This window comes from Bolinopsis microptera, chromosome 10, assembly GCF_026151205.1.
Source record: "Bolinopsis microptera isolate Bmic1 chromosome 10, MBARI_Bmic_1.0, whole genome shotgun sequence".
NCBI classification, from domain to species: domain Eukaryota; kingdom Metazoa; phylum Ctenophora; class Tentaculata; order Lobata; family Bolinopsidae; genus Bolinopsis; species Bolinopsis microptera.
In genome coordinates, this window is record NC_087081.1 from 12058682 (window position 1) to 12076063 (window position 17382).

General features: G+C 39.3%; 2 protein-coding genes across 3 annotated transcripts; both read right to left on the bottom strand.

Moving 5' to 3' along the window:
* Positions 1–1990: 1990 nt before the first annotated feature.
* Positions 1991–13295, bottom strand: LOC134822445 (proton-coupled zinc antiporter SLC30A9, mitochondrial-like). 2 transcript variants are annotated; one of them, XM_063833535.1, is made up of 16 exons: positions 13064–13295; positions 12635–12793; positions 12408–12459; positions 12108–12248; positions 11785–11852; positions 10437–10558; positions 5516–5641; positions 5237–5313; positions 4716–4836; positions 4439–4550; positions 4153–4260; positions 3722–3824; positions 3421–3514; positions 3206–3304; positions 2789–2902; positions 1991–2427 (listed from the first exon to the last, which is right to left on the bottom strand). In XM_063833535.1, the coding sequence occupies exons 1-16, from the start codon at positions 13113–13115 to the stop codon at positions 2383–2385; spliced, it is 1593 nt and encodes a 530-aa protein (XP_063689605.1). In that variant the 5' UTR covers positions 13116–13295; the 3' UTR covers positions 1991–2382. The 2 variants fall into 2 exon arrangements, with proteins under 2 accessions (XP_063689605.1, XP_063689606.1); XM_063833536.1 differs by having other exon boundaries at positions 4171–4260; positions 13064–13292.
* Positions 13296–13813: 518 nt separating this feature from the next.
* Positions 13814–16884, bottom strand: LOC134822031 (uncharacterized). The gene is made up of 2 exons (XM_063832866.1): positions 16766–16884; positions 13814–14933 (listed from the first exon to the last, which is right to left on the bottom strand). The coding sequence occupies exons 1-2, from the start codon at positions 16882–16884 to the stop codon at positions 14018–14020; spliced, it is 1035 nt and encodes a 344-aa protein (XP_063688936.1). The 3' UTR covers positions 13814–14017.
* Positions 16885–17382: the final 498 nt, after the last annotated feature.

Here is a 17382-nt window from a genome sequence, read left to right on the forward strand (position 1 = left end):
TTCAGTCCTTGAAATTTCATCTTCAAAAACTGAAAATGGGATGCAGAGAATGGGACGGTATGATTTTTCAATTTTCTTCCGGATTTTGACTATGACTTTCAGTACCCCAATTTGGTTTCAAACCATCATTAATCAACTGACTAATTGGTATCTGGGCAAAAATCCATCCAATCTGTCAAATTTGTGTTAAGAAATTTTCATATTTGAAAATGGGACAGAAGTTGGAAAATATGAATTTTCGATTTGTTAAGCTTTCTGCTGTGAGCTTCCTTCGACCGAAATCAAACTTCCAGCACCTCGATCGTGTCATATGCCATCTATAGTTGACTGACTAATTGGTTGCAGGTGAGAAATTCAATCAAAACTGTAAAATTTCGGTCCTTGAAATTTCATCTTCAAAAACTGAAAATGGGATGCAGAGAATGGGACGGTATGATTTTTCAATTTTCTTCCGGATTTTGACTTTCAGTACCCCAATTTGGTTTCAAACCATCATTAATCAACTGACTAATTGGTATCTGGGCAAAAATCCATCCAATCTGTCAAATTTGTGTTAAGAAATTTTCATATTTAAAAATGGGACAGAAGTTGGAAAATATGAATTTTCGATTTGTTAAGCTTTCTGCTGTGAGCTTCCTCCGACCGAAATCAAACTTCCAGCACCTCGATCGTGTCATATGCCATCTATAGTTGACTGACTAATTGGTTGCAGGTGAGAATGGGACGGTATGATTTTTCAATTTTCTTCCAGATTATGACTTTCAGTACCCCAATTTGGTTTCAAACCATCATCAATTAACTGACTAATTGGTCTCTGGGCAAAAAATCCATCCAATCTGTCAAATTTGTGTTCAAATTTTCATATTTGAAAATGGGACAGAAGTTGGAAAATATGAATTTTCGTTTTTTAAGCTTTCTGCTGTGAGCTTCCTCCGACCGTAATCAAACTTCCAGCACCTCAATCGTGTCATATGCCATCTATAGTTGACTGACTAATTGGTTGTAGCCTGCAGGTGAGAGATTACATCTTCAAAACTGAAAATGGGACAGAGAATGGGTCAGTATGATTTTTCAATTTTCTTCCGGATTTTGACTTCCCTCTAGTTGTGGAACATGCAACAAGAAAATTGAGAATAATCTTGTGCGAGGGTAGGGACCCAGATGTCGTTTCTAACTCAAATAACTTTAAGGTAAATTAAGGAGGCTTCTCATCAGTAGCCGCACCTCCTTACTCGGTTTCTGAACTGGAATTCTATGGGCTTCCAGGCGGCCAGACCGAGTATTACCATCCCATCCTTCTAGAGTTCATCACAAGTAGCACCCACCTTGAAGATCTTTGACACCCAGACACACCCCATTGGCGAACAAACTTTGGATATAATCTTACATGCTCCCGAAGGAATCCCTGGTTTATGGTCTTTCTCATCGTCACCAGCACTTTCACTAGAGTCAACAGCCCTTTCACTGTAGTCATCAGCCCAATCACTGAAGTGTACAGAAGTACAGTTGTGGAACACAACAAGAAAATTGAGAATAATCTTGTGCGAGGGTAGGGACCCAGATGTCGTTTCTAACCCAAATAACTTTAAGGAGGCTTCTCATCAGTAGCCGCTAATAATAAGTAGCCGCTAATAATAACAATTTGACAATATTTTAATTAAAATTCCACTCAATTTCACTCTGATAGTGATAAAATTTAGAAATTGATCGAATATCCGGCTATAATAGTAAGTATTTTAGAAGGTGCTTGGCCGGATATCATAACAATAATTTCGGTCAGAACTTTGAAATTTCGGTCCAGGAAATGTCTAATTAGCTAATTCAAAGAAACGAATTGTTGAGAAAAAGAAAATGAATCTCGATATAAGAAACCACTGAAACAAAATTTATTTATCACTGTTGCTACTCGATAGCAAGTTACAAATATATACCGTTTAATAATACTAATAGAAAAACTACGCTACTCAAATAGAAAACTTCTAAAATAAAATTATTAATATATCCTTCTAAATCTAATGGCTTACAAAATAATCAATAATTTAAGCTATACTATTGTAGACAACTGAAGACGAAAACAAATGATGTGGACCGCGCGCCACTCGTGAATTAATTCCTTTTTATAGATCCAAGCGACTTATAGTGAGTGAAGTTTTGAAACGGAAAATAAATTACTGCTAAGCCAAACCGGCAATATCTTCATTATATATTTTAAATCCCACAAAACATAAACCAACGGAATCATTAGTATTAGATTCTGTATACAGGTCATAACCCGGTCACTTGCTCACTTGACGAACTAGTCACGTGATATAGCATTGGAATAATCAGCGAGGAATTATCGACATTAACGAGACGATGATGATAGCAGTAGTCGAGATTTCTCTAGAGCAGCTCCAAGTCCACGTGCCTTATTTCTGGATACTTCCTCTGAAATTTTATCATTGATTATCTGAGATTGAAATATTAAAAGGGAAACTACAGACAAGAGAAAAATACAGTAGATAATATTGGTAGTCAACGTGTACATCATATGTACACTACGTGCACACCATATGTACACCATGTGCAATGTGCACACCATGTGTACACCATGTGCACACCGTATTATGTTCACCAATCACCATGTGCACACCATATTATGTTCACCACGTGCACACCATGCGTACACCATGTGTACACCACGTGCATACCATGTGTACACCATGTGTACACCACGTGCATACCATGTGTACACCATGTGTACACCACGTGCACACCACGTGCACACCATGTGTTTAATAACCAGTACCTTGATTAGGTACTCCAATCTGTCCACCTCTATAGCCAGCGTGTCCACCATTCTTTGGTTCTGTTCCATCATGAAATTCTCCATGTCAGTCTCCGTTTTCAGCGACTGTGCTTCCTGCCAATGGTTTCAACATAAGTTAGAAATGCAGGATGACAAGTTCCCGTGATACAGTCGCAAACAAATGTTCAATTCAAGAAGCCTAGTTACAACTCTTACACAAAACACGAAAGAGTTTTCCCCCTGAACATATCATTTTATATTATGTTGAACTTATACAGATATTTGATTTGCTTTTCATTTTTCGCTCTACCATAATCGATTACTGAAGACGAAATGAGATCAGTCTTCAAACTCAGTAATCAGTATGGTGAGTATGGTGAGTGTCTCTCAGTCAGTTATCAGCTATATTTGATTTACCCTCAGTAATGAAGTTGTGTCTAGCGTATCCAGGTACTTTTTCGTGATAATCTCTGTGTTGAAGAATATCTCTGCCTTGAAGCGTACGTAACTAGGGCCCTAAAGATGAGGTTTTTAGATAAGAAACAAGATAATCTTCTTTGGAAATATTGTTGTTACCTTTGTCTCTGTCATCTATCAAAAACTCAAAATCGCGAAATTTAAAGATAACCCACCTCGACCATGGACTTGACATCATTAACTGATAACACAGTCTCCTCTCTTTCCAGCATGTTAACTATCGTAGTTTGCTTCATACTGTTCATCGACCTGAAGTTAACGTAATATTTCCATTTTCCGGGGTTTTCCATAAAGGATGAAATTAAAAATTATAACTTTGAAACTGGTGGAATTGTCACGAACTGATAAAAAGCAACTTCTTATTTTCGAACTGAATCAGAACAGTCTGGCCCGAGCGGTATTTTAGTAGAAATCTTTCCATTGCGGCAGCCATGAGATATCCAGGAATTCACGTACCTGCCTATAAGAGCGTCTTTGTTTCTCACAATGATGAAGATAGCCATGCCACCTAACAGGGTCCCTATTCCAATAGAACCGAGCGCATCGTACATGGGGTTACCTGAAAATGTACAGAAACTTTAACCAGGCATGTAAAACCTTACTCGGGAACATTATAGCGGGTTAATTTATGACTGGGAAAATTAATGACCGGGAAAAATATGGCGGAATTTTCCAAAACCCACCACTTTATCCCAGTCATAATATTCCCGAGTAAGGTAGACAATTTCTAAGAAACATATTTATAACAAAATTTTATTCCATGATACAAGTTATTCATATTATGCTTAGATAGTTAGAAAGAAGATTTAAGTTTTAAAGTTCAAATTTCATCGCATATTTTCGCAGCTAAGTTCGGCTCGATTTATCATTGAATAGTTCTAACTCGCCAGTATAGGCACTCAAACCAATACTGGTTCCAGCAATGACAACTCCAAGTGTGGCTGCGATATCCTCCGCTAACACTGCTATTGTGTTAGGCTCGTACCCTTTGAATACTGAAACAAATGTATCATTGTTAAGGTAGGAGACATATTACTGATAAGGACCAGGAGAAGTTAAAAAATGAGCTCAACCAATTAGATTCTTGAGTTTGGAAAAATTACAACTTTTACAACCTTACACTTTTCTTCGTGTGTTAAAATATCATGTTGAAATGTTCATAACGGAACGTACTGTAATGATAGAAAGAAACCCCCTCAAGTTGAGACTGTATCTTAGCTTGTCTGTAAGCGAAACTTAGGGACCATCCTTCTATAACCGCGGTGAATAGCAATACAGCGTAGGCCTAGGGAGTTCGTTTTAGAACGAAAATAAATAGTCAAAGTCTTAACTTTACTCACAACTTTAATGAGGAAGTAAGACACACGTTTTAGTTTAGAGTGGCTCAATCAGACATGAACTGAACTTACTGTTATTGAAAGTTCTATAAATCAAAGTGTAAGTAACGAACCGTGGAGAGAGAATGATCGAGAACAAGTGAGGGGTTGTAGAGCTGTGAGACTCCGTGAGTAATAGTGTACACACATCCTATCTCAAATATTGAGACCCCTGATATCAGCGCGTATACGTATCTGGTGTTATTTTGTATAAACACATTTCAGTTAACTTGTAGCTATTGAATGAGAAGATTTTAAAATTTGTACGGCTTTTACGATTTATCCTGACTAAAAAGCGAAAGTTCTTGTTCCGAGTTTGCAAATGTTGCATGTAATGGTTTATTTTCCTCGATTAAATAATTATGCGCGCGCAGCTAGCTCATGCAATTAAATCGATGTTGATCACGCGATCACGCAAATTAATTCGTGTAATACCGCATAAATCCTACAAACAAAGTTAACGCGCGTTCCATCATGATAATAAAGTAGACCGTTTCGCATAAAACAGTGACCGTGCTATTTCATCGAAAAAGAAACTGACGAATTCTGAAGAAAGCTTAATTAAATGGACAAACTATATTGTACATGCTCCTACCTGGCTTTGTCGAATCCATATGGGTGATCAGAATGTGGCTTCTTCAAGGAATAGATAAGACCAAATGCAAGAAACAACTGAAGAAACAACAAAATGTTACAGAATACAGACTGCTTTACTAATTTCGTTACCATGAACACTCAAGAGTAGCAGAAAATCACGTTGGTAAGGGTTTCATGACTTACTGAGAAGATGACGCTCAACTAACATGAAATTTGAAACACTAAACACGCCACAGCCCACTGGAGAGCGGGAAGTAAGTTTAAAATATTTCTAAACCTGATTCATGGTATCAATAACGCTGTGTATCGATTCTGATAACATACTTGCACTGCCTGTGTAGAAGTATGAACCAAACTTTAAAATAGCCACAGCAAAGTTTGTTCCAATGCTAAAAGACACGACCTGGAAATTAACGATGTTAATATAAAATCTTTAACAACACCCTTTCATGTTTAGTAATTGCATTTTGTTGCGTTTTTGTTGCTCCCTTATCAGCAATTTCTATTTGAGATAAGACGTACTACTCATCACTGTGTGTATACTGGACAGCCTTCAGACATTATACATATACATACTCATACACGGAATTTGTGAAAAATGTCATCCAATCCGATTCCAGATTTTGATGAAAAAGTAAAACTTATAATCGGTAATATGCTGGCCAAAGCCGATAAAGTGTCAAAAACTGTCTTGTCGGCTTTTGATTCATCCGAAGATCGCGAAGCGAACGCGAAAGTATTGGGCGGATCTCGTTTTACTTCTCAAGCCCTCGACATTTGTGCACAGTTTCTTGACATCGACCTTGTAGATAAAGATAACGATAAAATCTTCACCAACAAACCATCGCTTGCTACGAGGATTATTCTAGAAATTCAGTCCTATTTTCCAGCCATGTGTGCCGGCTGTGACGCCGAGTACTCTGTTGAATTTGATTCTGAAAACAAGTCTGCATTGCGATGTTTCTTGTGCTTCCAAGGTTCTCACCACTGCACAGCCTTTACTCCCTCCGGTAGCTCCTCTTCCTCTCCTATCGGTACCGTGTGGCTGTGCCGCTCATGTCACAATACCAACAACCCAGCTAAACGAAAGAAACCTAAGTCCAAGAACGCCAGCAAAGCCAATTCAAAGGCACCATCTGGTGCTAATACTCCAGTCAGTAGTTCAGCAAAAGTGACTTTCTCTGCCGAGATATTATCTGAAAAGCTATCAACTGTCAGCCTGCTTCAGCAGAAAAGCGAAGAGGAATTATCACAATCGACTGAAAAGGGGTCAAGCTCCGTCACAAACACCAGCACTGGTATTGTATGCGAGAAATTCAAAATTGGCAAATGCCCTCATGGCATATCAGGTAAAACTGAACAAAATGGACGAGTTTGTGAAAAAAAACCATCCCAAATGGTGCTACCGTTTCGCGAGAAATGGTAGCAAGGGGAAATACGGCTGCAGAAAGGATGACAAGTGTATTTTCTATCATCCGAAACACTGTCCCTCGTCTGTCTCTGACAAAACTTGCTTCTCCGACAAGTGCACATTGGTCCATCTCATTGGCACAAAGAGGCATAAACGTTCAGATGAAGAATCCTATAGACGAACAGATGAAGACTTCAAACGCAGCCAGTCCAACGACTCAAGACGTAGTGCTTCTAACCGACAGATGAAAACATCTCGTAAGAGTCGCAATGAGCCCCAAACTGAAGCTCCACAGGACATCGGACATTTTTTAGAGTTGCGATCCCTTCTGACATCATTTCAAGAAACCTTTCAGAAGGAGATCAAGAGCCTAAGGTCCGAATTAGCGAGCCAAGAGAGCAAACTTACATCAATTGTTCCGAGCCTCAGTCAACATCATGTGATCAAACAGTTCCTTCCCCAACATCCCCCAGGTCACATGCCACCATCATTTCATCAATACCTTCCCCCTCATCATCAACAACAGCCGCACCCGATCCAGCAGACAACGAACTGGCATCAACTTCCCGTGTCTGGCTGTTAAATGTACAATCTTTCAACCCTAGCGCTTCCAGTACATCTAAGTGGAAGGTCTCATATCTAGCCCAACAACTCGCCGAGGAACACGCAAAACATCACTGTGTCCCATTTGTTGTCCTAACAGAGACCTGGCTGAAGTCCTATATTGAAGATGCACAACTTGAAATTCCTGGATATTCACTGTTCAGAAGTGATAGAAACGCTAGGGTTGGCGGGGGAGTTCTACTCTATTCACATGACCAACTCCCCATTACTCATGTTGAGACATATGATGACCAAATATGCCAAGCTCTTATCTGCAAATGTGAACTGACAAAATCTATTATCTGCGTGCTCTACCGTCCACCTAACTGTTCAGTATTCAGCTTCAGATCTTGTCTTGATTTTCTTGATAACTACATTGCAGGCGAACCTGATGGTTTTGAGCTATCAATTTTTGGTGATTTCAACCTTCCCCGTATAAACTGGTCCACTCATACTGTTTTACCAGGGGGAACTGTCTCGTCCATGGATGCTACTGCGCTCCTTCTTGATTTTATGGCTGAAAACTTGTGTACACAGTACATATTTCAACCGACTAGACTAGAGAATATTCTCGACCTCTGCATCTCGAATTCTGAAGAGCTTGTTACCCACACTTCTACATCAGACACCATCCTCTCAGACCACAGACTTGTTGAGATTTTCTGGTCTTACAATCCTTGCTCCTTCACTACTCCTGATCCGCCTGACTTTAAAGAACTATCCTTCAGAAGTCTTGATTTCTTCAAAGCTGACTATGATTCAATCAGTAATAAAATCAAGTCAGTGGATTGGGACGCTCTCTGGGAAGCTAGCGAGCCAGAGGTTTTTCCGGAGCTCTTTACTCAGACTGTCCATCAAATCTGTGTAATACATTGCCCAAAGAAAATTCCTCCCAAAAACAAGCAAGCATCACTTGTCCGGATTCCTTCTAGGAAGAAGCGCAAGCTTCAAAAAGAACTTCGTGATGCTGAGAACGACGTTCACTGCCCTAGTACTCGTTTGAAATCTCTTCAAAACAAGCTTGCTTTGGCCCACATAGGAATTCGTGATGCTATTAACAAGACCCTTCAGTATCGCGAAGAGCAGGCTGCAGCAAAAGTAAAAGCAAATCCGAAGTACTTTTATAGTTATGCCAAGAAGTTTTCGAAAAAGAAAAGGAATATCAGCATGCTATTCGATGAGAACAGTAACATCCGTTCTCATCCTAAGGAAATGGCAGACCTTTTACAAAACCAGTTTCTATCCGTATTTAGCGACCCCTCCAAAACTGAGTTAGACGCTGCAGCATTCCCTCCTCCGGATTTAACATATCCGTTCACGGATCAGATTCTGGAATTCTCTATCAGTGATGTTATCGAGGCTATTGATGATATTAAGCCAAATGCTTCATCTGGTCCTGATGAGATCCCAGTTGCTCTACTTAAGAATTGCAAAGATGCTATGGCGATTCCTATCCATCTGATCTGGTCAAAATCCCTTGCATCTGGAGAAGTACCTTCATTTTATAAGTACTCCAACGTTTCTCCGCTGCACAAGAAAGATAGCAAGGCGTTTCCTTCCAACTACAGGCCCATTTCACTCACCTCCCATATAATCAAGGTGTTTGAGAGAATCATAAGGAAAAAGCTAGTCTTACATCTAGAAATGAACAACTTGCTCTGTAGCAAACAGCATGGCTTTAGATCAGGCCGCAGCTGCCTTACACAGCTTCTCCACCATTTCGACGACGTTTTTGAGTCATTAACCAACAAAGCTGACTTTGATTCTATATATCTTGATTACGCTAAGGCGTTCGATAAAGTTGATCACAAACTGTTGATCAGGAAACTTCACCTCTATGGCTTAAATCCAAAAATCATCAAATGGATTGAATCTTTTCTGTCAGACCGGAAGCAAGCTGTAGTGGTCGACGGCCACTTGTCATTTCTCGCTCTGATCATCAGTGGTGTCCCCCAGGGAACAGTCCTCGGGCCGATCTTGTTCCTTATTTTCATAAATGATATTGAGCATTGCATAACTGAATCCATCATCAGATGCTTTGCAGACGACACTCGTGTTTCAATATCGGTAACCTGTGAACAAGACGTATCTGTGTTACAAAACGACTTGAACAGTGTCATAAAATGGTCTGAACGAAACAATATGGCACTACATAAAGACAAGTTTGAGTACATGTGTCACAGACACAATCGACGTAGTGCTCTCGTCGAACTTCCTTTTGTTAGTGAACTATACCAGTACTCAGTATCCAAAGACAAGTCACTCGCACCTGTAGGTCAACTAAGAGACCTCGGGGTTCTCGTCTCCAACGATCTATCTTGGCAACCCCACATCAAGACCGCAGCAAACAAGGCTCGACAAAAAGCTGCCTGGGTTTTCAGTGTCTTTCAGACAAGATCTCCAGTCATAATGCTTACGCTTTACAAGTCGATGGTTCGTAGTTTACTGGAATACTGTTGCCCGCTATGGCACCCCTCCAAGATATGTGACATCCAGGAGCTTGAAAGCGTACAGAAAGCTTTCACCGCAAGGATTACTGGAATGCGTGATCTCCATTATTGGGACCGTCTTCAACGGCTATCTCTGATGTCTCTACAGCGTCGCAGGGAGCGGTTCATTTTACTTCATATGTGGAAGATTCTCCATCACCATACCAGCAACGACATTAACGTGCAGTTTGTCTCCAGGCCACGTTTTGGAAACCTTGCAGTCATTCCATTTGCATGCAGACACAGCTCAGCAGCAAATCAGTCACTGTATGATAATTCATTTGCAGTCATAGGCCCAAAATTGTGGAATGCAATGCCTTACCATTTGAATTCCATCGGCGACCGAGAGCATTTCAAATCGCAGCTCACCCAGTTCATGCTATCTCTTCCGGATACACCGCCCATCAGGGGCTACACTCCTCAGAACTCAAACTCGCTGCTTTGCTAGAGGAATGACAGAGAGATCTTCTCTCTGTGGGGTGGTCACACAATGTGATGGCCCTGTTAAAGCTTAACGAATCTCAACATAGGTGACATAGGTGACATAAAATATACACACCTGTTATACATTGTACTTGAAAATGCGAATGGTTTCAATCAATCCTTGTTAAAACAAACAAAAAGTATCAGTAAAAAATTAGAGTTTGAAATTAAGTAAAAAAGCAATAAATAATAAAAATAACCCCAGCACGAACCTTTAAAGATGAGATAATCTGTACACGTTTGTGATCTTCATTTGCATACCAGGAATTCTTTGACTTCTGATTTTTGAGAGCCTTGTCCTCTTTGGTTAGTATTTTAAGTAACCTTCCCAATGCTGGAGGGAAAAGTATATTATAAAATCATTATACAAATCAACCATTATCTACAATCAATAAAATGATAAAATAAACATTGAAACAAACATTGGAAACTGAAACAAGCTTTCATGGCATGAAAATAAATTTAGTCAAACTTTATACAGATATTATTTGATAATTAATATCCATACCAGTCATATTAGCGACTAAAGCAGATATTGTAAAGGATGCAGCAAATTAGATCATGAGACTGTTGATAGTGCATCCCACTAGGGAAGACACATACAATATTATAGGAGTCCCACGGAATTTATCAAATTATAATCATAAATTCTGCTTAAAATCATCACGTGTCAACACCAGGCTACTAAACACGTGACAGGCTACTAGACACATGACAGGCTACTAGACACGTGACAGACTACTATTATACACGTGACAGACTACTATACACGTGACAGACTACTATACACGTGACAGACTACGACTATACACGTGACAGACTACTAGACACGTGACAGACTACTAGACACATGACAGGCTACTAGACACGTGACAGACTACTAGACACGTGACAGACTACTATACACGTGACAGACTACTATACACGTGACAGACTACTATACACGTGACAGACTACTACTATACACGTGACAGACTACTATACACGTGACAGACTACTAGACACGTGACAAACTACTAGACACGTGACAGACTACTAGACACGTGACAGACTACTAGACACGTGACAGACTACTAGACACATGACAGGCTACTAGACACGTGACAGACTACTATACACGTGACAGACTACTAGACACGTGACAGACTACTTATACTATACACGTGACAGACTACTATACACGTGACAGACTACTATACACGTGACAGACTCCTATACACGTGACAGACTCCTATACACGTGACAGACTACTATACACGTGACACACTACTATACACGTGACAGACTACTATACACGTGACAGACTACTATACACGTGACAGAATACTATACACGTGACAGACTACTATACACGTGACAGACTACTATACACGTGACAGACTACTAGACACGTGACAGACTACTAGACACGTGACAGACTACTATACACGTGACAGGCTACTAGACACGTGACAGACTACTATACACGTGACAGACTACTATACACGTGACAGACTACTAGACACGTGACAGACTACTATACACGTGACAGACTACTATACACGTGACAGACGAACAAACCATCAGCGATGTCATCTTCCTCTTCCTCTGTGTGGACATACTTCTTACTCTGCAGCTTCATATTCAACCTGTATTAAGGTATAAAACGTAGTTACACGCAGCTCAGAAAAGAATGTTTGTAAATATAATAATAATAATAATAAATTGAAGTTTAAGAACACCACTATTAAGATAAACTTATACTCAGCAGTGTTTAATCTAAATATAAATAAATTACCTCTCTAATTTACCGAGTGAACTGTCACTAGAACACAAATAACAGCACTCACGTGACTTAAAATAGCCACTATGAGGGAACGAAAAACTGAGGATAAAACTCCCACCTTGTCTTGTATTTCTGAAGGGCTCGCTTGACCACCAATTCACGGGGATACACCCTGCGCGCGTAACGCCCTCCCGGAAACATGTGTTGTTCCTGCTCGTATGCGTCGCGCAGTGTCTTGAACGGAATTCCTTCCAAATCTCTGAAGTATCTAACATTAAGAAAGTCTTAGAAAATTGATGTACAAGCAAAAAAGCGATCGTGTAATTTGTACATCTAATGATGACTCATATTGATCTGTAAATATATATAATATGTTTTGTCGGTTAAACTTATATAAATTCTAACTAGTACTACTCACTCTTCTTTTAGTCCATATTCTGCCTGAATGTCTGTATCTTTCACATAGACACCTTGGAAACATTACTTTAGCACAATACATTATTTTAAGTCAAGTTGTTCCTGTTAACTGAGGATAACATGCTTTGCTCGCAATAAGCGGAATATTATAATGTTTTCTTATCGTATTGTATTGGTTGCAAATAACAATAATAGATGGTCAACGGAGTTGATCCCTCCAATACTAACCTTTAGTGGGTTTGTGTTGTGTTATGACAGGGCGCCTCTTCATATTCCTAACATGACTAACATTTCCAGTTTTGTTGTTTTGAGGATATCCCGTGGTGAATGTTCTGTACTCCCGGATACAAGATCTTTCTAGAACAGTCACCACATTCTTTACACAGCCTGACATTTTTCTTAGTTAATCAGTTAAACTAATCTACAAAGTGATATCTATTTGACATGCTATCACACTGTAATAGTAAATTTTGTAAGTCATTGATATATTACATTAATCAGTCGTTCTAGTAAAGCCCCCTAGTACTCTAGTAAGCATCAAAAGCTTATTTTAATCGATAGGGTACCGCCGTAGTACCGTATAAGTTAAATTATTCGATAGTCTCACTAAATAAACAGTTTGTTTAGAAAACAAAGCAGATCCCTCGATCAACATACCGTTTCTATGTGACAGAACATTCCAGGCCTGCCCAAAACATGTTCTTCTCATGAAAAACAACCTGTCTTCAGACAATCAGCATTCCAACAATGTAATAATATTTCAAACCCCCCTATTCAGGAACCAGTAAATGTGCCGTACTCTCCAAGCAAGTTATCAATCGTTATTGTGCCTGGTTGCAGACTTGGTTGCTATATTAGTTATTCCATGGTCTTCAGCTTAAATTATACTGTAATCATCACAGATGAATCTCCATATTATTATAATGAGAAAACCATTGGTTTAGTTATTTTACTTTGTAACGTTTTCAATCATGACGATCTAACTTTCGAGTTGTTGGTGTCGAATAAGAAAACATAAGGAAACATAAGAAAACATAAGAAAAAATAAGAAAAAATAAGAAACATAAGTAAACAATGAATATTGATAATATTCGAATTCAGCTATAAAGCTATTAAATCAAAAAATGTAAATCACAATTTAGCATCAAAACTTCACATATTAAAATTTTTAAAATACAAACTTAAAACTTAAAGAACAAACAAAAAAATCAAAAGTTTCAGATAACACTTCGATAAGACTAAGCTTACGAAGTTATAATAATGTGCATAATTACAAATATTTTACATTCAACAGTGTTGTAAAAATCATGTTCTTAAAAACATAACGTTAAACGAGCTAAACTTTAATATAAGTTACAAACCTAATATAAATAAGAACAATCTAATTGTTTTTTTTTAATTTATACATTTTTAAATTTAAAAGAAAATATGCAACCTGCCAATGCCCAATAATGCCCTCTCCGGGATCTTTCTTCTCGCATTTGCGAGAGACCTCCCCCATGGTGTAAAAGGAGGTCAGTATTTGTTCAAACCAAGCTCCAACATTACTATTGGTTGACCATCGGCCTTCACTAAAGGTAAGTTTTTAGACAGTTAGTTACAGATTTTACCTCAGAAGGTGTGGACACGGACAATCGCTACAATCGTGCCTACTAAGAAGAAGATAGTGATAATAATAGGTGGCATCACATAACCCAAAGTATTCACAATATCCCTATGATACCAGTTGGATCTTTGGCTCCTGATAACAAGCTCACCCTGCTCAGACCTGACTGTACCTTCCGGGTCGGCACTGCAGTATATTCCGGCCCAGTCCAGTGCACATATGTTTTCGAAGTGAATGAAGGATTCTGTGACTTGTTCAAGACCATTATATGGGTTGTGATGCTCAATGTTGTAATTAAAGCAATGCCAGCTGCCCATTTTACTGATCTGTTCAATGGGCCGAACGGTGTCATTCACACAAGAGTTCTGGTTACTCTTATTACTATCACACTGTTCTTCCCATCTTCTGCATTGGTCAGAATCAAATCCGATAAACCAATGAACAGGTCCCCCCGTCACAACGCACTGCATCAACAATTTAGATCCGATCGACTGGGTGTAATCCGTGTAAAAGTGCTGAAAATACTCTATCTTTTTAGGGAGGGTTCCTTCAAGCGCACTGTCAACCAATGTGATTCTCCGAACATCGTATATCCTAGTCTCTGCCTGATCATCAGTCAATTTGCACTGATACTCACCAAGGTCGGCCTTGGTCACGTTTGTTATAGTGAGGGCCGATGCTAAGCACTTCATATTTGTGTAGCCATCATCTCCTGCAATATTCATGCCGTTCACGATATCAGTGGTCCCTTGAAATGTCTCACAGTAATCAAATGTAAGACTGCTTTTAAAACTGTATTTAGCACCCGGGGTGAGCTCTTTATCATTTCTCATCCAGACATGTTTGCAGCCATTATAACCCTTGTAGCGGTAGTCGAAGCAGTCCCCATATTCGCTGTCCGTTTTTATTAATTTGGTGCACCTGAGGATATTGTGCGATAAGAGTTGTGTGATTTTGATGTGGTCAATTTTACAATAATATATAAATACTAGTGTAAACCGGCCGGGATTTAACTGCCGCAGTTAAAAGGGTAGGAGTATTCACCCGCTGAGTCAAAACCCGCATTAGGTGATCAATTCTATTCGGAGTGCCCTCACGTACATCCAATAGTATTTAATCTCGAAATCAAGTTTTACAAAAAATACCCATTGGCCCCCACCCCCCCCCCCCCCTTTCGGGACCGTGACCCAGGCCCTTTTGGAACTCATACCTAGGCCACGTGACCCAGTTACCACGTGACCCAGGCCCTTTCGGGACCCTGACCCAGGCCCTTTCGGGACCGTGATCCAGGCCCTTTCGGGACCGTTACCCAGGCCCTTTCGGGACCGTGACCCAGGCCCTTTCGGGACCGTGACCCAGGCCCCCGGGACCGTGACCCAGGCCGTTATGGAACCCTCGTCGTTACCGTACTTCGATTATAGTGTATAAGTTATCATTCGTACCTTCACCACATCATTTGATTACTCTATATCACATCACAACGTCGTGGACCGTTTCCTAAAGAAACGAACAGCTACAGACAGTGACCCATCATCAAGCTCACCACACAAGAAACATATTTGCGATCACGCATGGGATCTGATCGACTCTATCAAGAGTCGATGAATGTCATACTCTCTATAATTTGCCCCTCGCACCTGCAGTAGAACGCGCCGTTTTTTCTTTTATGAAACAACCCGAAACAAGCGCGTCACGCAGTACGTGAGTGGCTAGATTATAGATTGTTTTATTAAAATATTATTTAATTATGTTATTTTGTTGTTATGTTTGTGGAGTAGTAGCAAGAAGGTATCGTATACATTTAAATTTGTTCTCTTGATTATTTATTAATGATTTTATGTAGGGTCGGCACCAATGTAATTATGGTCTTACCACCGTGTTTTGGTTCAGCCGAAATAAATTTTACCTTGATGTTTTTACATTTTGTTTCTCACTCCAGCTGAGTCTGGTAGTGTTGAGTATCATGAATATTTTTCTAGCTCTCTTTTTCCATGTTTTTGCTTCACAGGAGATATTGTGGTCTTTTTATTGAATATAACTGTAATACATTGATGTAAAGTTTATTTGAATTTTGAAATTAAAAAAAAAGAAAAAAAAAAGAGGCGTCTTCAAATAACTGTCTCCTGATCTATACCAGATCAAGTCACTGTTCTCAGATAACTGAATCTCAATATAGGTTCAATCATGGTCTTAGTAAAGAACTACACCCTCAGTAACACATAAACAGACCTATTTTTGATAAGAGCGGCGGTTATACGTTTAGAATTTCCAAAGTCCTTGAGAAAATGCAAAAGAAAACCGCACAATTCCCGCACAAATTTCGAAAAAATCGCCGCACATTTGCCGCATAATTGGTAAAAATTTACCGCACCTTACCGCACATTTTACCTTTATAGTCGGGTGCGGTACCGCATAATTTCGATTTTTTTACCGCACCTAATATGTGCCTCCCCCCCCACTCCCTTAATCAAGAAAACGGTAAGAGTTATGGGACTGATTTTTTCGGTATAGTTAAGACAAAACTCTGACAAAGTATATAATAGTGTTTTTTCGTTGAGGGTGGAAAATTAAGTGCGGCGCTGAAATGGCTAAGCAAATCACATGTTGCCACAGCAAAAAAACAAGCCAGAGGAGAAAAAAACTGTGCGTACGACAGGAGGACACTAGATATCATAACATACAAAAAAAACAAGATTGGTAATCCTAGTACTTGACTCTTTTGTGCATAATTAGCTGAAAGTAGCAATAATTACCTGAGCTGAGCAGAACTTCCAAAGACAGCAGGCACTTTATCTAGAGCGGTGTGAGGTAGTTGTAAGAAGGAGTGAACCAAAAGTAACGACACTAGACTTATCACATCTCTGTGAAGCATGCTGAATATTTTAACATTGTGTTATCATTTTTCCAGAATGTTTATAATTATATGTAGTACACAATATTATGATATTATATAATAAGTTAGAAAGCCCGTGGTCACAGGGAGGAAGGTTATAGTATTCTTTGGTAGTCAGTTTTTATCGCATCAAAAAATATCCGTCACAACCGAAGATTCAGCCGATGAAAAGGGGATTAAAATGTAGCTTGCACTAAACACAACCTAATTACCACAAAATCGATAAAAATTATGTTCCATTGCACGTGCACGTGCGCGTAACAACCCTCGTTACCATGGTATGGTTACTATGCAACTTCCTATTTCTCATCTAATTTGCTCGTGGGCGGTCGTACATACATACAGACATAATTCTTTGAATTATAAGTAAGATATATTATCAATGGTTGACCTAGCTTAAAACAGAAACCACAGAATTTGAAACTGTAATAAAGACACAATCAAGATCTTGTCGGTAGGTTGTGCGTTGCGAAAATA